The sequence below is a fragment of the Coenobita brevimanus genome, chromosome 69 (genome assembly GCF_032717465.1).
Source record: "Coenobita brevimanus isolate Jiangsu-jjx chromosome 69, ASM3271746v2, whole genome shotgun sequence".
Lineage (NCBI taxonomy): Eukaryota > Metazoa > Arthropoda > Malacostraca > Decapoda > Coenobitidae > Coenobita > Coenobita brevimanus.
This window is the reverse complement of record NC_137022.1, coordinates 26,080,180-26,105,914: the sequence shown is the minus strand read 5'-3', so window position 1 is coordinate 26,105,914 and position 25,735 is coordinate 26,080,180. Positions and strand designations below refer to the sequence as shown.

The following is a 25,735-nucleotide window of genomic DNA, read 5'->3' as shown; positions in this document are numbered from 1 at the left end:
CATTACTTAACCCTGCATCACACTAATAAATTGGAAGGGAAAGACACACAATAACTCTATTCCGTTCACTTGGCCTAAAATCATCTTCTCTCCATCTTGAATGCTGTAACTAAGATTAACCCTCGAATATGGTACTAGTCACGAAGAAGTGCTAAGGAAAGGATGTAGAGGCGTTGTATTGTCATTCTAACCACTATGCTAGGGGATTTAAGCTGCAAAATGACGAAAATCTTTGCCAAGTTACTATGAACGAACTATATACAACAAAGTCAAGAGAAATGGGTTGCATATCTAGTCAGTCAAGCCTTGGAAATTCACGGCTCCCTCCCACAAACCTACGACTTCCACAAATTAATGTTTCCTTCGAATGATTAAGTCACTTTGGCAATGCTTGTGGGGTTCAGACAAATCCCTCGACCGCCACGTAAAATAAACAAACAAATAAATAAATAAATAAACAATAGTAGCAGTAGTAGTAGTAGTAGTAGTAGTAGTAGTAGTAGTTGTTGTTGTTGTTGTTGTTGGTGGTGGTGGTGGTGGTGGTTGTGGTGGTGGTGGTGGTGGTTCAAGGCTCATCTGAGAATGAACCCAGTGGAGTGCAGGGCCACCCTCTTCCTGCAGTCCACCACCATCCTCCTTTTGGGTGACGGCGGGGGGGAGGGGGGGTGGATGGAAGAGGGCAAAACGACAGCGGAACACGTCAGGTTACAAATGGCGTGGGCGTGACAATATGGCGGACGTGAGGCGGACAATGGGCAGCAGCGGAAGCCAACAGTGAACACAACACCGGTATAATGAGTGTGCCATCCTCCCTCTGACACCCCAGCCCCTGCCTCACACTTCATACTCACTCTCCACACTTTAATCACACTTTTGTGCCTAGATTCAACCCTCCATTTCTCTCCCCTGGCCTCCCCTCCTCTTACCACCTCATCATCACTTCATACTTCCTCTTCACACTTCCATCACACTTTTACAGCTTCTATCTAGAGTCTACCCTCCCTTCCTCTCCCCTGCCATGTCCTGCCCTGACCTACCCCGCCCTTCCTCATCCTCCCCTACCCTGTCATCCCAATCCATCTCCTTCCCTCCCTCACCCTCCCAGCCCATCCCATAATTTCACCATTCCTGCCTTCCTAACCCTTCCCCTTCCTCACCCTGCCATTCTCTCCCTTTCTATCCTTTCCCCTTTCTCACTTATCTATCCTCTCGTCTACCTTACTATTCCCTGCCTTCCCTTTCCTCATCCCCATATTCCCCCACCTTCCTTCCCCTTCCCTGTTCTTACCTTCCATCCCTTCCCCTTCCCTCATCCTTTCCTCACCCTCCCATCCCCTATCTTCCTCACCCTTGCCTGTCCTCCCCTTTCATCCCTTCCCTTTCCTCACCCTTCTATCCCTTCCCTTATTATCCATCCTTCTCCCCTCTTCCTCTCACTCCCTAACTTCCCTTCCCTTTCCTGTCCTACCCTCCCTTTCCTCACCATTCCCTCCCCCTCCCCCTCTGACCATTTGCACCCGAAGATGGGATGAGGCTGGATGCAAAAACACTGACACAGAAAGCACAAAACAGGAAAACTACTCGTGTCAACAGCACGTCCAGTAAAATGGGCCACACATTCATCCACACATCATTCAAGGCCCTGGAATCCTGGGTCTATCTCACATGTACAGCCATTTATACATTTTTTTTTTCTTTTTTCCTGGGGGTACGGTAACACACACACACACACACACACACACACACACACACACACACACACACACACACACACACACACACAAATGAAGTAAAGTTGTTATGTTTAGCCCACAGAAATCTCGCTCGCACATCCGGAATCGAACGCCAAAATATATATATACATAAAACCAGGTAAACTGTTATGGCGAATGCAGTGGTGTCAGGTGTGCATGCGGAAGGGAAAGGATCGACGGAAGTTCTCCATAAAAGCCGAGGACGTGGCAACAATGGAGGGGGCCAGACCGCCACACCGTCCATTATTTGGCGGGAAACGCGAGAAAAAATCCGGATCAATATTACCGGCATGAATGTGTGTGTGTGTGTGTGTGTGTGTGTGTGTGTGTGTGTGTGTGTGTGTGTGTGTGTGTGTGTGTGTGTGTGTGGAAGGGTACGCTCTTAACGATGGGGTCGAGGAGCGGACGCATATGCTGATTAAACGATGCTATCATTACGGACTCTCTCTCTCTCTCTCTCTCTCTCTCTCTCTCTCTCTCTCTCCATTATACAGGAATCCTTGTATTTTGTATTCAGACCACCGGGAACATTTTTCTTTTTTTCCCTTTTTGTTTTCATACCTGCTAGCGCCATATGTTCGATCTTAATTAACCCTTTCTGCACCATGTATTGTATTTATTTATCTATTTATTAAGAGTAATGGAAGGAAATTTTGAGTACTACTTCAATAAATGATAATGAAAAAATAAACAGCTAAATCATAAAATACTGTAATAAATAATAAAACAGAAGTACATAAAAATAAAAATGAGTCAAAATAAAAATAAAACAATAATAAATACATAAATAAATAAAATGGCGATGCTTCCCTAATGCAACCCAGGATGAGATGACTGACTGCCTACCGTAACTAAAATGACAACCATAACCTTGAACCGCCTTGCCATCTGCGGTCACACACACACACACACACACACACACACACACACACACACACACACACACACACACACACTACGCTACGGCCGGGTTTGGGGGGGCATTTTCGGCTTTTGGATTTTAGTTCTCCCCGACCTAAAGACGATTTTATAATGGAAATCTCTCGTTAAGTCACCATTATCGTTTTTTTTTTTTTTTTTTAAGTAGCTACCTGGCATGGCTTCGTTACCTGTTTCTTTTACATACTGCTTCATTTATTAAGCTTTCTCGAGTTTTTTATTTATTTACGTAGCTACCTGGCTTGTCTTCGTTACCTGTCTAATTTACATGCTGCCTCATTTATTTCTTTTGATGTAAATACGCGTCTGTAAATAAAGCATGCAAAAATTATTACCCCTGATTTGCACCGTTTTCTCCCTATTCCCACGTAAATATCTGTAAAAATACCAGGAAACTAGTACCTCTATTAGATTTACAATATTGCACTTATTTCCCCCTTTCTGATGTAACAAATATCTATAAATAAAAAGGCCATACCAGGAATATTACTGTCATACGTGGAAATAATGAGATGGGGAGGTGATGCCAGAGAACTTCCTAAGCCCTCGTGTGTGTGTGTGTGTGTGTGTGTGTGTGTGTGTGTGTGTGTGTGTGTGTGTGTGTGTGTGTGTGTGTGTGTGAGAGAGAGAGAGAGAGAGAGGCCATAATAAATACACTGACGGAGAACAGGTTATGGGAAGACTTAAAAAGAGAGAGAGAGAGAGAGAGAGAGAAGAAAAATAACAAACCATATGTACAAAAAACTATATATATCAACACAAACGAGGACATTTTCGAACAATAGCAAGAGCAATTAAATTTTTCCACAGCTGGTCACACGGAGAGTTCTACCACTGCAAAATAATAATAATAATAATAATAATAATAATAATAAGCAAGTGTCATCATACGTGCCAGACAAGTGATCGTTTTTTTCCTATTAAATTTTACTGATACACATATGAATATAGTAAATAAATAAATACATCACTAACGAAAATTAATCAGGTAAATCAATAAACACTGCAGTAGAAAATAAAACATAAATACACAAAAATAATGCTGCTACTGTTGTTTTTATAGCTACTTATAATTTACTTACAGAAGAGGACTGCTACTAGAAGCCCTTGTTAACTCTACAATGGCTTTCTAGAGGGTAGAGTGAGAACATTTACAGCCAGCGAGTCAGAGGTTAATTTGGAGGACCCAGGTATCACAAGGTAGTGGGTATAACTCAGCAAACCCTAAATCTTCCTGTGCTGAGTGTTGTTTTTTATATCATTAACAAGCAGGATACCAACGTCAGGAAGTGTGTGACCTTGAGTGAGCTGCGGGCTTGGACGTAAACAAAAGCTGGTGAAAGCAACATCCATTGTATACAACCCCGGTGCTTTTAAAATTATATCGGTATTTTTTCTGCAATAAAACTAATATACTTTGTGGTGATTTAGCACAAAAATGAGCATTACAATATGTGTAACTAATTATAATGTTAGCACTGATCTGACCACGATTATTGATGAGTCTTTCGGGTGAAGACGGACACACTCGTCTGCAAGTCTTTCCAAAATAATCGCCCAGAAATCTTTCGAATGCTCGTATATCAAGAAATTCTGGAAGCAAAAGTTGTTCGAAAATGTCCCGTGCGACCATGGCTTAACTTAGCCTAAAACTACCATCTCTCCATCTCGAATGCCGAGTTGTAACAACAGATTAGCCCTAGGATTATAACAGTCACGAAGAAGTGCTATGAAAATGATGCAGACCCATAGTATGGTCTTCAGCCACTGAGCTTCCAATACAAAGCTGCAAGTGGAAGAAAATCTGAGCCAAGTTAAGGTAAAAGAACTATCATGAGGACGAGAGGCCAGGGAGCATCCCAAGCCCACGAGCATTACTGTGTCATATGGAGAAACAAAATAGTACGGTGTCAAGGAGCCTCCCAGGAACAAGAGACTACGAGCCACAGTATTTCTTTCACCCTAACTTGGCTCAGATTTTCGTCCCTTTGCAGTTTATTTCACGCAGTTCAGTGCCTGAATAAGACAATGCCGTGGCTCCCCACCGTTTGCACAGCACTCCTTCGTGACTAGCATCTTAATTAGAAAAAGACAATGCCCCGGCTCCACATCTTTTCAACAGCACTTCTTCGTGACATGCATCATATTTTAGCGCTCACCTCTCGTTACAACTCAGCATTCAAGATTAAAGATGGCAATTATAGGCCAGCTTAGATTAAAACGGGTATAGTTACTGCAAGCAAAGGTCTGAATTCTCGTGGGATCTCCATACCTTTTCCTAAGCGATTTATTTTGTTTATCACACCTTACTGTCCTCTTCTGTGATAGACGAATCCTTCCGATGTCGCCCTGCTTTGTACACATAACATGCAAAGAGGATATCAGCCACTCATATCCAAAAAATAAATCGCCAAGGACGAGGTGATAGGGAGCTTCCTTGACCGATGAGAATAAGTGCTCAAGTGTCTGTGTGGAGAAAGCATGGCTCTCCCCCGCCCACCACTTCCCCTGGTATGTCCGACAACACTATACTACTTTCACTCTAACCTGGACTACAATTGCCATCTCTCCTATCTTGAAAGCTGAGCTGAGACAATGAATTAACACCAGAAGTGGGTGCTAGTCACGAAGAAGTGTTATGAAGGATGCTAAGGCGTATTTTCTGCCACTGAGCGCCGAATAATAAGTCGTAAAAGGACGAAAAACTGAGTCATGTTAAAGTAAATAGAGTATACCACAAACACGAGCACGGACACACACACACACACACACACACACACACACACACACACACACACACACACACACACACAGAAGAGGAGTGAGGGTTTAGGCAGGGTGAGGCAAGAGGATGCGAAACGTGGTTTTTAGAGACAGGGTTAAGGAGCAGCAGGGGTGGAAAAGCAGGGTGAGACTGGGTATATGATAAATCAGTGAAGGATGAGGCAGGGTGGGTACGGTATGCGGTGAGGCAGGGTGTATGAAAAACAGGGAAGGGTCAGGCGGTGTGAGGGAGGGGTGGGGTGAGGCAGTGGGTGGAGTGAGGCAGGGTATATGATAAAACAGTACAGGATGAGGCAGGGTGAGCATGAGGTGCGGCAGGATGTATGAAAAACAAGGAAGGGTCAGGCAGAGTGAGGGAGGGGTGGGGTGAGGCAGGGTATATATCAGTGAAGGGTGAGGCAGGTTTCAGAGAGGGTGAAGGGTGGGTGGTAAGGCAGGGTGTATCAGTGCAGAGTGAGGCAGGGGCCAATTATCGATCTTCCTTTGGTGTTTATAGAGCGAATTAATCGATACTCCAGCATGCCCACACCAGACACACCACTAACATGCTGCCCTACCCCGGATCGAACCCGGGAGAATACGGATCCAAAACATCAATATAACCCAGATTTTTTTTTTTCTTCAGTATTCTAGATGGCATAAGCTTCGTAACAACTCTTCATTAGCGATTTATCTTGCATTTTCACCGGAATATTCTTTTATGTAGTATTTGATATTTTAAAAGATATAGTTTGCGTCAATATAATATGAGGGGATACTGAGGTGTTTTGTCCAGACTAAATCGCTACGGATGAGGTGTTAGGGAATCTTCACAGTCACTCAGAATAAGGCCTTCTGTGTCATTCTCTCCTGCATCCCTCTGATCCTACCTTACCTCCCATCCTGCCCAATCCTCTCTCTCTCTCTACACACAAACACACACAAACACACACACACACACACACACACACACACACACACACACAAACACACACACACACACACACACACACACACACACACACACACACACACACACATTCTCCTACCTCATACCATTTAGCTTGGTATCTCTTATCAAACTGTTTCCTGATAACCAATAATACTCTCATGACAGCACCAGGAAAAACTCTATTCTCTTGGACCTAGGAGACTCACCATCACCAGGTCAGAGTAGGTAGGTAGGTAGGGAGGGAGGTGGGTATGTAGGTGGAATGAAATGAAGGAAGGAGGTAAAGAAGGTAGGTAGGTAGGTAGGTAGATAGGTGGGCAGGCAGGCAGGTAGGCAGATAGGTCGCTAGGGTAGGCAGCTGGGTTAGACTTGTTAGATTACCTAAGTTTAGATTAGGTCAGAGAACACTAGGTCAGGTTAGGTTAAGTCTGGCTAGGTGTGGTAAAGTTAGATTGGGTTGAATTTGGTTAGGCTATGTTAGGAAGGGGCACTTGGGAGCCTCCTAGACCCACGAAACAAAGGCCACTATCAATCTAACACGAATTTCCAGTATCTTATTAGCCTTATCAATATCTTCATTAAATTTTAAGGTACATTTAATTAGATTCTATTTGCAAGGTCGTTAGTCTCATATCCCGTACAAGGAAGATTCTCTCTCTCTCTCTCTCTCTCTCTCTCTCTCTCTGTATGTGTGTGTGTGTGTGTGTGTGTGTGTGTGTGTGTGTGTGTGTGTGTGTGTGTGTGTGTGTGTGTGTGTGTGTGTGTGTGTGTGTACTGATAAGGCTGTAGTGACGCAACCATCATTCCTATCAACACAACACACTGCCTCCAACAACCGGGTACATCTAAGCCGGCCTGGGTTGAGTTGGGTTGGGTTTGCTTGGGAAGAGCTGGGTTGAAGTGGGTTTGGCTGGGTTAGGTTGTCAGGCTGGGGTGGGTTAGGATAAGGATGGCTGAATTGGCCTGGGCTGGGTTTGGTTTGGTAAGGATGAGTTGGGGTGACGTGGGTCTGGATGGGTGAGGTTAAAATGGGCTGGGGTGGGCTGGGTTAGATTGACTGGGGTTGAAATGGGTTGGGTTCCGCTATGTTAGGTTGAGCTGGGTTGTATTAGGATAACATGGGATGGGATGGGATGGGACGGGACGGTATGGATTAGGCTAGATTAACTTACTGAGAATTAGCTGCAAAAGGGGAAGTTATGCTTATTAAGATTATTTTGTGAAGAGTGAGAATTAGACACTGTTATGCTAGACGAGGGTAGATGAAACATGGAGGAGTTAGAATTAGTCAGTCTTAGCTTAGTTCCACTGTTTTCCTTCATTAACACCGGAAATCCTTGAACGTGATAAAGAGTAATTTCAAAAGCAGTAGACCGGTAATCTTAAATAAATAAATAAATAAATACAAAGAACAACAATAATTATAAAAACAAGTGAAATTTGTCAACATTCTGGCTTCCATGATTCACTCTCACCTGCATTAAAAAAAAAAAAAAATCTACGTTTCACTAGAACAGAACTTTTTACTAGACATATCCCACCTATGAACGGGTTAATACATACAGTAGATACAGGTACACTATTTATTTATTTATTTACCTATTTTTTGAAGATGAACAGAAGGAAAAATAGATTAACTGGGAGAGAATTCCATACACCAGATTACAATAACAAGAGGCTAAAATGAGCTCCCTTTATATCTCACCAAAAAGTACTGATGTATTCGGTATTAAAAAAAAAAAAAATACATACGGTAAATAAAGATAATAAAAAAATGGAGAACTATGTATATAAAAAGATAATATGAGGAAATCTAGAAAAATAAATAAAAAAGGATATTAAAAAGGGATAAATATTAAAAAAAAAGATAATATCAAGAAATCTAGAGAAATAAAAAGATAATATAAAATGGAGAAATATAAACATAAAGATAATACGGAAAACTTGATATCTATACAGCGACAAGAAGACATTTAAATCACCGCAATATCCGCTCGGGCCAGATTACCAATGACGTCAGAGAGGGACTTCCGGCGGCCATAATGTCAGACTGTATGGTACAAATAGGAGGATCTGTATTGAGTCTATGTATGTATGTGTGTGTGTATGTTTTTGTCAGGGTAGTCTCTCTCTCTCTCTCTCTCTCTCTCTCTCACACACACACACACACACACACACACACACACACACACACACACACACACACACACACACACACACACACACACACACGGTGCGTGGGTTTGCCCATTGTGTAAGAGCAATTATTTCTTTGATTCTCTCTCTCTCAATTTACCAGGTCACCCTGAATTTCGCTGAATCATAACAACATTTCTCTCGTCAGTCACTTCTTTTTGGCCTTCTTTCATTTCCTTCATTTTTCTCATCTTCACATCACCCTCATTCATGTTAGTCACTTTCTCCTACACTATTCACTTTCTTAGTAATTACATAACTCATCACCATTTTTTCTTTTTGACAGTATATTCCTTTTCTTTTTATTTCATTTCCTTTGTCATGTTCTTTCATCCTCTGTGGCCTTCTAGTAATTTTATTCAGTCATATTCATTTCTACTTAACCTATGTCCTGTCATCCCTCATCACTTTCTCTTCTTTCATCATCTTCTTTCACTTTCTTCATCTTGTTTCCTCTCGTCACTTTCTCGCCTTTATTTTCTTCCTCTATCTTCCTAAACTCATCTTCTCATATTTACTTGTTATACTGCTTCCCTTATTTTTGTCACTTTCGTCTCCTTGGTCATCATCATCTCTCTTCCTTCACTTTCCTTCATCTCATTACCGACTTAATCAGTAACAAGTACTTTGATCCTCTCTCTCTTTCTCTCCCCCTCCCTCTCTCTCTCTCTCTCTCTCTCTCCCTCCCTCTCTCACCGACCTATATCCACGCGGACCCGCCAAAGCCAACCCGGATTACGTCGTTCGCCAAAGAAGCCAAACACATCCACCGTAAGCCGGATAAGGAAGGCACTTGCACCCCGACCGCCTACACGAACGCTGCTAAAGGATCCAGTCTTTTAATTCTACATTTTCCGTATTTAATCCATTATAACCGTATTTTCTCTATTTTAACCGTATTTTATCCTTTCGCATTTTTTTTCTATTTGACCGTATTGTTATCTAATTTAACCGCACTTTCTCTACTTTCGCATTTTCCGCGTTTATAACCGTATTTTCCTCTATTTTAACCGCATTTCCCTCTATTTATAACGCATTTTTCTATTTTAACCGTATTCTCAATTTGAACCGTATTTCCCCTAATTCTAACCTGAATAACCGTATTTATTTGCATTAACCGTATATTTCCTGGATAAAAACACTGACTTCTTCGATCCATGCATTTTCGTATTTAACTTCCATCTCATTTCTTATCTTATTGAACTTCACTTCCGTCTTATTATTATCGCATTTACTTCACTTCCATCTCATTATCATCTTATTTTCACTTCACTTCCATCTTATTATCATCTTATTTTCACTTCACTTCCACCTTATTATCATCTTATTTTCACTTCACTTCCACCTTATTATCATTTTATTTTCACTTCACTTCCACCTTATTATCATCGTATTTTCACTTCACTTCCACCTTATTATCGTCGTATTTTCATTTCACTTCCACCTTATTACCATCTTATTTTCACCTCACTTCCATCTTATCATCATCTGATTTTCACCTCACTTCCATTCCAACCGCACCCGACTCATTTTAACCGTATTCCAACCGCACTTCTGTGTCCTTTTAACCGTATTTCAACCAATATTAACCGTACCTTAACCGCACCACCAGCAAATCATTCCACAACTACTGCCCACGACGCCCCCTACCTATCTGAGTTTAATCGGACATTATCTTGTATTGTGTCGCTTTTTATCGCTAAGTTAACCGCATTTTATCACGAGAGAGAGAGAGAGAGAGAGAGAGAGAGTGAGAGAGAGAGAGAGAGAGAGAGAGAGAGAGAGAGAGAGAGAGAGAAAGAGAGAGGGAGGGAGGGAGGGAGAGAGAGAGAGAGAGAGAGAGAGAGAGAGAGAGAGAGAGAGAGAGAGAGAGAGAGAGAGAGGTCAAGGGAAAACAGCGACGACAAACAAAGCCGATTCGTCCATACAATACTTCAATCCCGTGTTTTACTTTTATTTCCACGAGCCTCTGATGATTTAATTCACCTCAGAGATTTAATGCAGTAAAAGGAATAGGATTGTGATTAATAATTATCTCCTTCATTACGAGTGAACTGGAGGGAGACAGGGGGGGAGGGGGAGACCAAGTAATAGGCAAGTTTCAGTGATAGTTGGAGATAAGTATAAGTGGTCAGATAAATTGGCCTACGCGTGGATAAACAGACACATAGATAGATAGAAATATATATAGGCAGATAGGTAGACCGACGTGAATAGATAGACAGACAGATAGATACAGTAGAGATAGATTGATAGGTAGAGATAGATAGATAGATAGATAAATGGTCCCAAACTTCCTTAGACACCATCATCGTCATCATCATCACTACCACCATCACCATCAATCACCACCACCACCACCACCACCATCATCTACCAAGCCCTACGTCCATGTAAAGGTGATAGGTACCTTAGTGCATCAGTACATAATATTGCAGTGGAGTAGGTGTCAGCTGCAAGTCAATCCCACCCTAAGAATACCTCACCTTTAAAGACTCTGGGATCTGTTATAAAGCAAGGTAAACAACACGGAAACAGATAAGGAGGACAGGGTGTTAAATTTCCTAAGGCCTTTTCCTAAGCGATTTATTTTGCTTTATTACATCTTCTTAGTGTCCTCCTCTGTGTTTCATAAATCCATGCAATATCGCCACGGTAAACAACAAGCTGATAAAGAGGACAGGGTTACACATTTCTTAACACCATTTCCTAAGCGAATTATTTTGCTTTATTACACTTTACTGTCTTCTTCTGTATTTCATAAATCCTTGCAATATCGCCACCGTAATCAAGCAAGCAGATAAGGAGGACAGGATGACACATTTCCTATCGCCTTTTCCTGAGCGACTTATTTCGTTACACCTTATCGCCTCCTCGACTGTTACATGAAATCTTGCAATATCACCATCCTCTGCATAAACAACGTACAAAGGGATACTGACCAGCCATATCAAAAATAAATCGCAAGGGAACAGGTGTTAGGGAGCTTCCTTACCCGACATGAGCAAGGACCAAGGAGTACAAAGAGAAAACAGACACAAACCCATTAGGACAACTTGTACAAAGAAAGAAAAGGCAAATGGATTAGGAACAAAAATCCCAACCTTATCCAGCCACAGTTTTTCAGCATAATAAAACGAATCTAATATGAGCTTTCCACTTCAGTTAGCCTTATTTTGCACTTCAATGTTGTATATACCAGTTTTAATACCATAGTCTTTATTTCACGGAGTAATCCAATCTTTATTATTTCACAAAGTAATCCTGTATCTCGCGCGGTAATCCAATCTTTATTTCACGAAGTAATCCCATATTTATTCCACAAAGTAATCCAATCTTTATTACAGAAAGTGATCCACACTTTATTTCATTAAATAATCCCATATTACTTCACAAAGTAATTCAATCTTTATTTCAAAAAGTAACCTGATCTATATTTCACCAAGTAATCCAGTAATCCAGGTAATCATGATGAATGTACACGACCCCACACCACCAACTAAACCACGATAAATCCTACAATTAAAAAATAAAATAAAAGAAACGCAACTTAACGAAATCCCACACTGTAAAAAAACGTAAACACAAAAATCGGCAGGTAACATAATCTAATCTACTCCTTACTTACCTTTAAAGAAATTACCTGGAAAGAGGCCCTGGGTGACACATGTGGTGGTTAACGTTTTATAGGCGTTCACTGCTTTGACTAACCTATCTTCCTGCGTTCACTATTTTCACTGACCTAACTTCCGGCGTTCATTACTCTAACCTAACTTACGGCGTTTATTACTTTAACTAACCTAACTTATGGCGTTCATTACTTTGACTAACCTAACTTACGGCGTTCATTACTCTCCCTAACCTAACTTACGACGTTCATTACTCTCACTAACCTAACTTAAGGCGTTCACTACTCTCACTAACCTAACTTACGACGTTTATTACTCTCACTAACCTAACTTACGGCGTTCACTACTAACCTTAAGGCGTTCACTACTCTCACTAACTTAACTTAAAAACACAAATAAAGGGAGTCATACAAATTTCCCCTTAGCTTACCTTTACGAAGTTATCTGGGAAGACGCCGGTGATGCCAGACGAGGCGGTTCCGCGGTACCATCCCGTTTCCTGGCGGGTCACACTCTTGATGACGTCACCCACACTCAGACGCAACTCGTCCTCGTGCTGCGGCTCGTACGCGAACACCACCTCCACTTCTGCACGGGGACACAGATACATAGATCATACAGACATTAAGGTCCCTTTTTTTGAGTGTGTGACCTGGTTATATGCAAAATAAGAATAATTAAAAATCTATCTATCTATCTATAGCCCGACGCCCTAATCCCGCAAAGGGTGGCCGCAGACAAAACGCCTCCAAGTCACTCTGTCACCCACCATTTGACTCCCCTCCCCCCAACTCACCCCCCCCTCCCTCACATATCTCTCAACTCCATCCCTCCACCTCATCCTCGGTCTACCCCTCCCTCTCCCTCCCTCCACCTCACCCACATACACCCTCTTAGTCAGTCTTTCATTCTCCATTCTCTCCACATGTCCAAACCACCTCAGTGTATTTCTCCTAATCTTTTCAACCACATCCACATCTACCCCACAACGTTCCTTCACTTCTTCATTCGTCAACCTGTCCCTCCATGTCACTCCACATGCTCCTCTCAAGTAACTCATTTCCACTGCTCTCACTCTTGACTTGTTCCCCTCTTGCAAGGTCCACGCCTCGCTTCCATACGTCAGGGTAGGGATCACAATACCATCATGCAGTGACTTCTTAACTTCCATACTCACCTCCCTATTTCTCATCACTGCTTTCAGTGTGCCAACAGCCTTCCTTCCCTGCTGTACCCTTTCACGTACTTCATCCCCCAAAGTCCCATCCTTACTCATCACACTACCCAAGTACTTGAATGCACTCACATTCTCCATATCCTCACCATCCAACCTCACTGCACACTCTGTGACTTCATTCCTCTCAAACACCATAACTTTACTTTTGTTTACATTAACTTTCAGCTTCCTCCTCCTACACACTGTCCCAAATTCATTCACCAAACCTTGCAACTCCCATTCATCTTCACTCAACAATACTGTATCATCAGCAAACAGCAACACCGGAAGCTTCCAAATCTCACCCTCATTCATTAGGGCCACCCCCACATCCACTGCCCTACCTTGTACCTCCTTTACGACCCCATCCATATATATATTAAACAGCCATGGAGACATTACACACCCCTGTTTCAGTCCCACATTGAGATCAAAGAACTCACTCAGCTCACCATCCACTCGCACCGTAGCCCTAGCTCCCTCGTACATACTCTTCACAGCACTCAACAATTTCCCCTCCACTCCATATATTCTTAATACCTTCCACATACCTTTCCTATCTATTCTGTCATAAGCTTTCTCCAAGTCCATGAAGGCAGCGTACACTTTCCTTCCCTTCTCTAGATACTTTTCCACTAAACATCTTAGAACAAATATCTGATCTACACACCCTTTTCCCTTCCTAAATCCCCCTTGTTCTTCTCCAACTAGCTCCTCTGTCATATGCCTAACCCTATCAATGAGTATTCTACCATATATTTTACCAGTCACACTAAGAAGGCAAATACCCCTATGGTTACCACATACTTCTCTCTCCCCTTTTCCTTTGTACAGAGGAACAATTATACCTGATTTCCAGTCCTCTGGAACCCTTCCCTCTTCCCAAGCCAATCTACACAACTTCCATATCCACTCCACAACAATCTCACCCCCATACCTAAGCATTTCACCACACACTCCATCAATTCCTGGGGCCTTTCCCAGCTTAATCTTCTTCATCGCTTCCACTACTTCTGACCTACTGATCTCTTCCTCCCTCCTCTCATCTCTTCTTCTCCCAGCCATTCCCCAACCACTTATACTCACACTGCTCTCACTCTCTACATTCAACAAATCCTCAAAGTGCTCCTTCCATCTCCTCAATTTCTCTCTCTTCTCCACCAACAATCTATTATTCCTATCTTTCACTCCCCTACTATTTCCCCTTTCACACTGCCTTACTTTCTTTACCTCCTTCCAAAACAATTTCTTACTCTCCCTCCATTTCACACTCAGATTCCTCCCAAACTCTTCATCCACTTTCTTCTTACTCTCCTTCACCAGTCTCTTAACCTCCCTTCTCCTGCTCACATATACCTCTCTCTTCTCTCTCTCATCTTCTCCCCTACCTCTACTCGCCAACCATTCACCATATGCCTTCTTCTTTTGTTCCACAGCTCGTTTCACCTCATCATTCCACCATGCTGTTCCTTGCACACCCTTGCATCTCCTCCTCACTCCACAAACCGCCTCACACGCTGCGCTTATCTCTTCCGTGAATATCTTACATACGTCTTCCACCCCTTCCATCTGCTCTAGCTCATACCTTCCCAGTCTTTCTTCCACTATGCTCTTATACTCTGTCCTCTTCTCACTATCTTGCAATTTCTCCACTCTTCTCACAGGAGCTGCTTCCTCCTGTCTTCGCCTTCGCCTCCTCAACCACTTTCTTTGCAGCTCTACCTTGGCCATCACTAAGTGATGGTCCGAGACTCCATTCCCCCACCCTCTCCACACCCTTGCATCCAACACTTGTCTTCTCATTCGCTCATCCACACACACGTAGTCTATCATTGCCTTTCGTTCAACAAGTTCACCATCCATCCTCCTCATTACTCTCCATGTATACCGGTGGATCATCTTATGACGAAAGTAGGTGTTGGCTATTGCCAACCCCTTACCAGCACAGATGTCCACCAAAGCACTACCATTCCCATCTACTTCCGCTGGCACACCCCACTGACCAACCACTCCATCCACTCGTACATTCCCGACTTTGCCATTCATGTCTCCAATCAACAGCACTCTCTCGCTCCTCTCAAACTTGTCCATACATGCTTCTACTCTCGCCCAAAACTCATCTTTCACTCTTGCCACTTGATCCTCTGTTGGAGCATACACACATACAATCGCCCATGCTTGTATACCTACTTTCATCCTCACCCATACAATCCTTGCACCCACTGTTCCATACTCTCTTATATTCTCCTTCCACTTCTTGCTGATCATCAGACATACTCCCTCTCTTGCCCTCTCATTCTCACTGACTCCCGCACATATACCTACACCGTATTCCCATTCTCTCATCCTTTCACCTTTCCATTTAGTTTCAGTCAATCCACATATATCCACTTTTGCATCCTCAAGCACCTGGACAATCTCTCTCTCTTTCACTTCATCATTCACTCCTCTCACATTCCACGTTCCTACTCTCAGAATGTCCTTTGTCCGTTCCTTAGTCGTCAACGTATGGTCCGTCCGGGTCCGAGGCGCTTTATTTGCTTTTTTAGTTAGTTCTTTTTACGGGGTGGGGCACTAACCCACCACCAACCCTTTTAGTCGCCTCATACGACAAGCAGGGATACTGGGGGAGTATTCTTGAAACCCCCCTACCCCCAGGGGGGAAAAGGTAATGCCGTCAGGTGAGAGTCGAACTCACGACCTTGAGATTATTCTCATGCGCTACCAACTGCGCTACAAATAAAAAATAAAAATGAGCACGGTACTCTCGGAAACCACTACCTCTACTTCTGCACAGACACTAATATATAGATCATACAGACATTAAGGTCCATTTGAAGTAATCAGGTTTTATTGCCCCTCCCTCCCCAAAAAGAAAAACAGATGAGTGATTATGGTAATGACGAAAATCATCTCCACTTCTGCACGGCTGCGGACTCACACAGATACACTGATCACACATACATTACGGTCCCCCCCCCCCTTTTTATGTGACCAGGTTTCAATGGTATCAAATAAACAGTACAGGCCTAGAAGTGGCAGAGAAAATCCCAATACAAATTATATATTCAGTGTTAACAACCTTCATAGGGATCATAGTAACTGCAATAATGAATCATATGTAAATACTCACACAACATAATGAGCAAAAAAGTTATCCTAAATTTAACATGATGCCATTTTAAAAAGTAAAAAAAAAAGGATGACCTCGCATTAAGGTAGGCCAAAGATAGTTCATAAATAAATGTAAACCACAATTAAACAGACATCAATGAAACACTATCCCAGTCTTGGTTATGAATCTGAAACTTCAAACAGAATCATGACAAAACGTCGATATTGGAGCTTCAGACAGTTTCCTCATATCACAAGGAAACTTAGGCTAGTTACCCCAGTGGGACAATTCACAGAGTCAGTGGCTATCTAACAGCTGCATGAAGAACACCTCTCCACGTGGCCACTATTATAAATTTTACCGAAGATCCAACAAAGTGGAGATATGCACTGTTACACTTTAAATACGGTATATAAATAAAAGATTTTAATGTTATCCTTGACTATTAGTGACCATCACCTTTATTATTAATATTTGATAGATATTTTTAAACATATACACAGTACCTGTATTTGGCACACGTGTTTCCTCTTTGTATGCATATTATGAAGTTCTCAAGGTCGACGCCAAGATTTACATACGGTATGTTTGCAGAGAGAGAGAGAGAGAAAGAGAGAGAGAAACAAGCCTACCGTATGCATGACATTCTTGTGCAACTTTAAGCTATATAAATTCTAGAACAGGGTGAAGAGGAGGAGGGGGGAGATGATGTTCTAACAGGTGAAGTGTGAAGGGGTGTATGGGTTTAAAAGGATGATAAGATTTGTACTGTGAGCTGCAGTGATGAGATTTACAATGAAGGCAGGATCATTTCTACATGAGGTTTATAGTGGGAGGGATAAAGATGAGGAAGCAGGAGCGGTGAAGGATCAGGAGGGGAGGGGAGGTAAAGAGATGGAAAGGAAAGGGAAGGAATGGATGCGAGAGAGGGGAAGAAAGGGGAGAGGGAAATGGGGGAGGGAAGGAAGAGGTGTGAGGGGTGAACAGGTGAGAGGGTGTGGTGCACGCATTGTCCGAGGGTTATCAAAATATTTCTCTCTCTCTCTCTCTCTCTCTCTCTCTCTCTGTTCAAACATCTTTGAGAGAGAGAGAGAAATAATCTACCCCAAACCTCACACTGTACCAACCAACAGAGCATTCCAAAGCGTAGCCACCAGCGTTGGGAAAGATAACACAGACCATATCACTGGAGGAACTGATAAGGAAGTGAATAGCATCATTGATAAGACCACCATATTCGCCATAACATCTTGGGAGGAGAGAGAAAGACAAACAGAAGAGGATAGTCTTTAGTTCATTCACTTCAACTAGACGTGATTTTTCCTCCTTTCGTTGCTCAGGCTATTCCCCGTAGTGGCAGAATAAGACGAAATTATAGATCTACCGGTATATCATTTCCACAGCACTTCTACGTGACTAACACTGTACAGGATTCTAGTATTTATCTAGTTACAGCTCAGCAACCATGATAATGAGATGTCACTTTTATGCCTAGTAAAAGTGAAGAGTACAGAAGGAAACTGATTTGAACCATGAATCAACCAAGATGCAAGGCAACGATGGATTTGGAAGAAATGGGTTTGTTGGTACCAAAATATATCATAATTTAAAATGAGAAGGAACAATGGAATGGGAGAGGAGTTTAGCGGGAAACAGACAGCCAACATGAATGAGACGTGTTCACAGACAAGACTGGAACAGGAAGGAATGGGTATGTTTAAGCTTTATGAGGAGAGGAGACATAGCTAACTGAATGGGAGAGGAGCTATAGTTGGTTTGCTTTAACCTGACGGAACTGGGCAACTCCTACAACTTGAATACTAAGTTGTGGTTGCATGAAATTTAGTAAGTTATGAGGTACAAAAGAGGCTCCTCAATAACTACCCAAATCGAACTTCCAGTCTGACTAATAAGCTGAAAGAGGTTGGGGATTTTTGTTGGATCAGTGAAACACGCTACAGTAAGATGCATACGAGACATCAATAAAACAAGACAGAAGGCAAGACTGGAACAGGAAGGAACGGGTGTATTAGCAGGACCACCATGTCATAATGTTTATGAGGAGAGAGTAAATGATGGAATGGGATGGGACAGGGACTAAAGGCAATGGAATGGGAGACAGGAAGTAAGGGTACCATATGTAACATACAAACGTAAAAAAAAAAAAAAAAACTTAGTTACGGTACCGGGAAAAGAATGCAACAACTGGGAAAAGATCAAAGTATGATGAGCCCACTGCCAAAGTGTTAAATATCTTGCATCTAAGGTCGCTACTGGTGAGTGATATGGGAAGCAAAAAGATCTGACTGCAATATGTGAAGTTTTACACTTAAGCTTACAGTTCATCCCTTCACTCTGATGACACATACTGTAAGTACTAAAATTCTCACAAGTACTAAAATTCTTGCTACCATACTAGATTATTTTACTTGCAACATAGCTATGGGGTTAATGTAGGTTATGTCTTACTCTTGACAAAAAATAAATAAATAAATAAATATTCTAAGGGGAATTAAATTATCTGGGGTTTTGAAGACCACAATACAGGGTGGTCCACATATAACACTCCTCTTCCATTCAGTCAGGTAATTTCTTATGTGTTGTGGGGATGGCTTAATCAGGGCTTTCAGTGTCTATGCCGAGTCATTTATTCATTTCCTACTCCCACTGACACACCCACACCAGCAGACTGAACCATTCCAGGGAAGCACTATGCCTATATACAAATCACTCTGTATGTCACTGGACTGGAATAGATAAATGTGTAGTTAGGAAGGCCAAATGAGCACAAATACTGGCATTTTACAGTCAGCATAATTACACCCTGTCCTATTATCATGACAAAGTAAACAAAACTAGTGGAATGTCATTGTTGCAGTAAGGGTATTCAAGCCAATTCATTAGCTATTTCACCTGCCATCCACCCATATCAAAGTGGGGAATGGGAACATACTGCCATCACTTTACCTCGGTTCCATCTAAATATTTACCCCAGTCCATTACTGTATATACTGTATTTCATCCATCATCCAGCCCTGTTAGAGAGGATGAATGGGAATGTACTAGCATTAAGTTATCTCACTTCATTACCATCTAGCCTATTGGCAGTCTTCTTTGTAAGGAAGGGATGTGTTCCAATATAATTTATAATCTAAAGAGGATATGGAGGGACTGAAGGGAATATGGAGGGACTAAATGGAATACAGGGCACCTGAAGAAATATGGAGGGACTGGAGGGAATATTATAACCATCACCATAAGTGTCTTTATTTCACAGATCCCATTCCTGCTGTGATGGGCCCCAAATCCCTACTTTGGTCATCACAGGAAAATGTTTAATTTGGGATAGCCTACTGTAGTTCTTTCATCTTAACTTGGCTCAATTTTCTGTCCCTTTGCAGATTAGCCTATTTCACACAGCTCTGTGGCAAAAAATGACAACACTATGGCTCTACACCTCTTTCCAAAGCAATTCTTTGAGACTAGTATTATAATCCAATGTTATCCATTGTTACAATTAAGTATTCAAAAGAGACAGCAAGTTTTAGCCAAGTTCAAGTGAAAAGACTGCAATCTGAGTACAATCTGTTAGTCTGCACTGAACCTTTCCCAGAGAATCTACAGTGCATCACCCACCACTTGTAGGCTAGGGGCCAGCACTCAACAGCATTGGTTATTCTTAGAAAGATCTTACTAGTGTTTTATAACAATGGATAAGGATGTCACTACATAAGTACTTCCCAACCCACTGCTATGCTATCCTTGAGGCTATATCATGTTTTTACTGTAGGCTACATGAAACAGTAGTTTGATATCTAGGTTCCTCTGAATGTGAACTCACTGAAGTGCAGGCTGAAACTTCCCCTCTCCTGTAGCCCATCATCTTTCTTTCAGGGAAGTGGGAGGAAGCCAAGGGTTGTGTATGTAACCAGGCAGCTACATTGCCCAGCCACCACCTACCAGGTTGAGGCATCCTTCTCCTGCACCAATATACCCGGTACCTATATACCGGTACCCTTCACCTTATCATAACTCAGTTTTGTTCCTTTTGCAGCCTCTTCCACATAGGCTAGCTCAGTGGAAGAGGCAATGTAATGGCTCTACATCCCTTTCATAGAACTTCTTCATAATTAACATCATGCCATAATGTTAATCTACTGTTCCAACTTAGCATTCAAATTGAAGAGATGTCAATTTCTGGCCAAGTTACAAGTAAAAGGGGTACAGTGAAGCATGCAAATCACACACACAAACATCTGTCCTCCCTTTGTGTCATAAATTAGGGAAGCAAAACTAAACCAGGCTTTATACACATCCACAATATTTATGAGAGCCTCAAAATAAACCTTGCAGAGGTTATCATAAAATAAACCTTGCAGAGGTTATCATAAATTTGATATTCCCCACTATAAATTTTGCTGCAATTCTATGTATATACATACAATCTGCCCCTTCATTCTAACAACTGATTCCTTTAGCCTATATCTCCACACGTATTTGGTCAGCTGAAAAGAGCAACTTAGTTGTGGAGGGATTGATAAAAACTAACCACTTTTGTTTGGGGGGGAAAAAAATCTAAGATGGATAAAATCATTTGGAGATAACAAAAAACAGAATAGACTACCGGTACATTCCTAACTTGGTAACGCAAAAAATAGACTACCGTAATGGGTTAAAATGTACAAAACCACTCTCATTTGTTTTACATTCAAAGTTGTTTTTCCTGATTATTTTTTGTGTGATATGGGTATGTTTGATTCTGACAGTCTCTCCTATAACAAGTGACACCTAACTGGGAGGTTGGGGTGGCTTTACCTCCCAAAGCTCCCCAGATCCCCAAAGTTTATTAAATCTCAGACCAATTTGTAATGGAAATGCCATAAAAGAAAAGTCACTTACAGTGATGAATACTAGCATACTTGCTGGAAGCAAAAACTTATCAGTATACTGTATGTGAAGACGAGTGATGTATGGAGTCAAGCTGTCTTCTTAAAATCAACGTTCTTAAACAATGTAATTTTAGTACAGGTACCAGATACACTGCAGGTAATTAACACTGAATTTTCAACAAAAGAAATAAAGAGAACATGCAAAATCTAACAGTGTACAATGCATAAAATTTGTGCAAAAACAGTATTGTGCGTTAAGAGCATCCGTTAATCACGGCGCAATCATCACATGACCATGCTATGGCAGTGGTAGATGTGGTCATAATGCAAATCTCTAAATATATCACACAGGAGACATCCCTTAATATGATACATGTTAGTAAAACAGCACTCGGCGATTAAATTAAATCACTTCGTATTCTGTAAAGTATAAGATACATGGCATATTACATACCTTAATGGAACCCCCTATTTAAGATCATTTTCATAAACTGATGAGGTGGAGGGATGGAGTTGAGAGGTATATGAGGGAGGGGGGGGTGAGTTGGGGGGAGGGGAGTCAAATGGTGGGTGACAGAGTGACTTGGAGGCGTTTTGTCTGCGGCCACCCTTTGCGGGATTAGGGCGTCGGGCTATAGATAGATAGATAGATAGATAGACATTTTTAAAAAGCCCAGTATATACACTAATCTACAAAAAATAACAACAGATCCTGTCAGTAGGTACTTCATTCCAATAGGAAATCTGGAAATACCATGTCACTGATGTACCGTACATATTTAATAATTTATCCGTATCTTCTGAAAGTGGCTTTGCAAACTAAAACCTTACAACTTACAGTGTAGTCTAGCCTACCTGAATCTACTGAAACAGTTACATGCACTGATAACTATTTGTCTTCAGTTTACTTTCTTATCCTTCACTGCCCTATCTGGAGCGTAGAGGCCCAAGGTTCGGCCACTCAGTCTAGACATTTCAGCCCAGAGAACTGTTATTGGTTATTGCCGCTCACACGAGTGCCGATAAATGAGCATCAAAGTTACGTCACCTCGAGTATTTAAACTCTTATGGACTACACCTGGCTTAAGCACCTAAACTCACTGGTCCACTCTCGTTGCCTTAGTTTTATTAGGGCAATATTCGTGACCTGCGGGTGACCATACAGCCTGGGGCCACACACCTGTCAGGTCACTTCACGTCAACCTCATCTATACGCCGCCTCTTACGCACACCAAAGCTCACCAGGACGAACATCAAACACTCTTCAGTCAGAACTACAGCCAACTTACCCATGTCACGAAGTAAATCCAGTTAATTAAAGCATGACAACCGCGAGAGAAGCAAAGTACTGTCCACCACACGAATATGAGCCTCCACTGATACTGCCCGTGTCTCAACGCCTGTACCTCCCACTCGTTACTGCAAAATTACACTATGGCATCTTGGCATCCTGTAAACTGTGTATCGTACAGCTTTGTATATCTACTTATCATCTACCTATATACATAAAGAATAACCTACATAACAGTATAAACTGTTCATTTTGATTAAAATTGTAAATACTCTTACAGAATCGGACAGAAGAACGCTAACTGGAAAAAGTTTGTATGGTAAACAGTATGCAAGCCTTCATGATTTTCTTTTGGTGCATATAAAAGCAAAAACATACATTAAGCAATATTATGATTAATTGTAAACTAGCAGCAGTCCTTGAAACCCTTATGAAATACCGTTGTTGATAGAGAAATATAGAAATTGAAAAGAAAACCTGCCAGACGTAAGATTGATGTGTTGTTCCGCTCATTTATCAGGATTCAAACCACCAAAATCATTTAGGAGCCTTTATTCTAATGTAATGTTTAAGGTGTAATATACAAAATAAGCGTAATGATACAATAACAATTGCTTAGGAGAAAAATCAATACTTCTCCTTTTCAAATAGAACCTAAGAAAGGAAAAGCATGTTGAAATGAACTCGTGGTGTCTTTCCTGATATACGTCAAGGGCTCTTCTATCAGACACAAAATCTATATTTCTTTATTCAAACTAAACAGACAAGTGAAGCATAAAACAAATGTCCACCATATTGCTTCATCGCTTGAGTGCTTGCAGTATATAATATGCCAATGTACTTACCTACCGTAAAGTTTACATGTACGATTTGATAATATCTCTCATAGCTATGACAAGAAAAGTCCATGTGATGTCCCTGTTCTACACTCAGTGATAAAATATTGTATTCTTACACAGCTGTTAAACAGATGACCTGTTTATGTTATATTATGATGAATATCGGCATTTTAATGTCAAAATGCAGTCGACGTTACAAAATATTAATTAACAGTGAACGAAATCATCTTATGCGATCCTTTTCACATTAATATTTCTTATTGCTGACGTATATACTGTATGTAATAAGACGTGTCATCTTTTTACTGTATATGTGCTTTATACTTTTACACTGGTAAACATTTCAATCAACCAGTTCATCAGCGAACATGTTCAGTGAGGAGCAACAAGATGGCGTGCAGTTGGCGTCAACTGAGCTCACTGCGGCAGCAGCCCGGCAGCCGCGCCTGCTCCGTCTGTCAGGTAGAGCTCAGCTGTTTCTACCTCGTTTCCGTGCGGCTGGATGCTGCCTTCTTCTCGTAAAAATTGTGATTATCTGATGCCTGTCGCTTCCCTTTATCCAATAAGATGGGCTAGAAAATTACTTAGAAGTGTGGAGAAATGCTGACTTACGCTTTCTAGTTCCCAGTTGATCTCCAAATAGGGGATAGGTAGTCCTTACCCTGAAACCTTCCCCAGACTCTTACCCTGCCGACCCCTAGCCTGGCTTCCTGAGCACCCACGGACACTCAGACACCCTCCCCAGACCCCAGTTCTTAGGTAAGTTAAGGTCATGTTGTTAAGGGGCGAGTGGATAATTAGACTGTAGCTGGACATTGGTTACTAGAACCTTTTGAGCGATGTAGGTGAACAGGATGCTGTCATTATCAGGTATTATTGATAAAAACCCTATTTTTGTAGCATACTCGTCCAGTTATCATTATTCTTTCACTGGTATATGATGTGTGTGGCAAATTGGAGTGCACTCTGTATATCAGTGAAGTGTATTTTATTTTATTTAATTTTTTTATATATTATTTTTAAATTGTTAATTTCATGGGTGTTTAAAGTAGTGAACCCTCAAGTTGACTGACATGACTACCCAAATCATTGACAAGGAAGGTGTAAATACGTTTTTAATTGTGTTACAGAGTGTCCTCAGTGCTAATATTTGCCCAAAAGAGTGATATACTTCATAATACAACAGAAAGAAAAGTTAATTTTCAGGAGTTCACATCACTTGATTTTGAAACAAAAAATGTTTTTTCTGGTTGATTTTAATGTGATTTGAATGAATTTGAGCTTCATTTTTCTTGGAAATCACTGGTCTTGTAGATAGGCCAACCCAAGGCAGTCTCCAAGTGAATTCCGACAAAAAAATGAAGGACATCAACATTTAGATTGCACTAAAACAACCAGAAAATCACTTCTAACCTATCCCAACCCAACCCAACCTAACCTAACCTAACCTAATTAACCTCACCTCACCTTGCCTTACCTTACCTTACCGCCGATGCTGGTTCTGTCTAAAGTGTAGTTCACTTCCACACTTTTCACACCTCTTGGAAGAAGGCAGAACACTGTGATGGCATAGGAAGATCACAGTTTCTTTGTTATTCTTAAAAAACAAGCAGTGGCCTCATATTCCGTTCGGTACACCCACTACAACAGGAAGCCATCGTGCAGCTGACTGAAATAAGGGATACCGGTATTTGAAATTTGAAGATGTGCAAACGGTGTCAGTGATTTGATTGACCTGCCTTTTGGCCAATTTTAATCTCATTGGCCGTGAGGTCTGAGCATGTCACACCTGGGAGCTGCCCATGACAGAGGGAAAGAGCTCCATGTAAGTTAGAAATTGAGGGGAGATCCGAGGTAATTAGAGTAAATACAGTATGGGATTTTCACGTTAAATGTACACTTTTGAAAACATGTTTATAGTGGAATAAATTTAGAATAATGTGGTCTTCATTGTGGTTATGTCAGATTTCCAGGATTAAGTGATGTGAACTACCGAAAATTGACCAGTAAAATCACATCTCGAGAGATCCAAATGATGTACAACCATTGGCTGATCTGGGCTGAGGGCAAAGCTTTATAAAAATAAGCCATCAGTAAAGATGTAACATTACTCACTGTGTCATAGACCACTGATCCTTCCCATAAGGTGTCT

General features: G+C 41.5%; 1 protein-coding gene across 1 annotated transcript in view; it reads right to left on the bottom strand.

Moving 5' to 3' along the window:
- LOC145406162 (uncharacterized) overlaps nt 1–22,746 on the bottom strand; it is a 174,766-nt gene extending 152,020 nt beyond the window's left edge. Inside the window, exons 1-2 of the mRNA XM_080277359.1 lie at nt 22,680–22,746; nt 12,664–12,821 (exon numbers count right to left, since the gene is read on the bottom strand). Of these exons, the coding sequence (XP_080133485.1) occupies nt 12,664–12,821; nt 22,680–22,746 (225 nt within the window). The remainder of the gene's footprint in view (nt 1–12,663; nt 12,822–22,679) is intronic.
- Nucleotides 22,747–25,735: the final 2,989 nt, after the last annotated feature.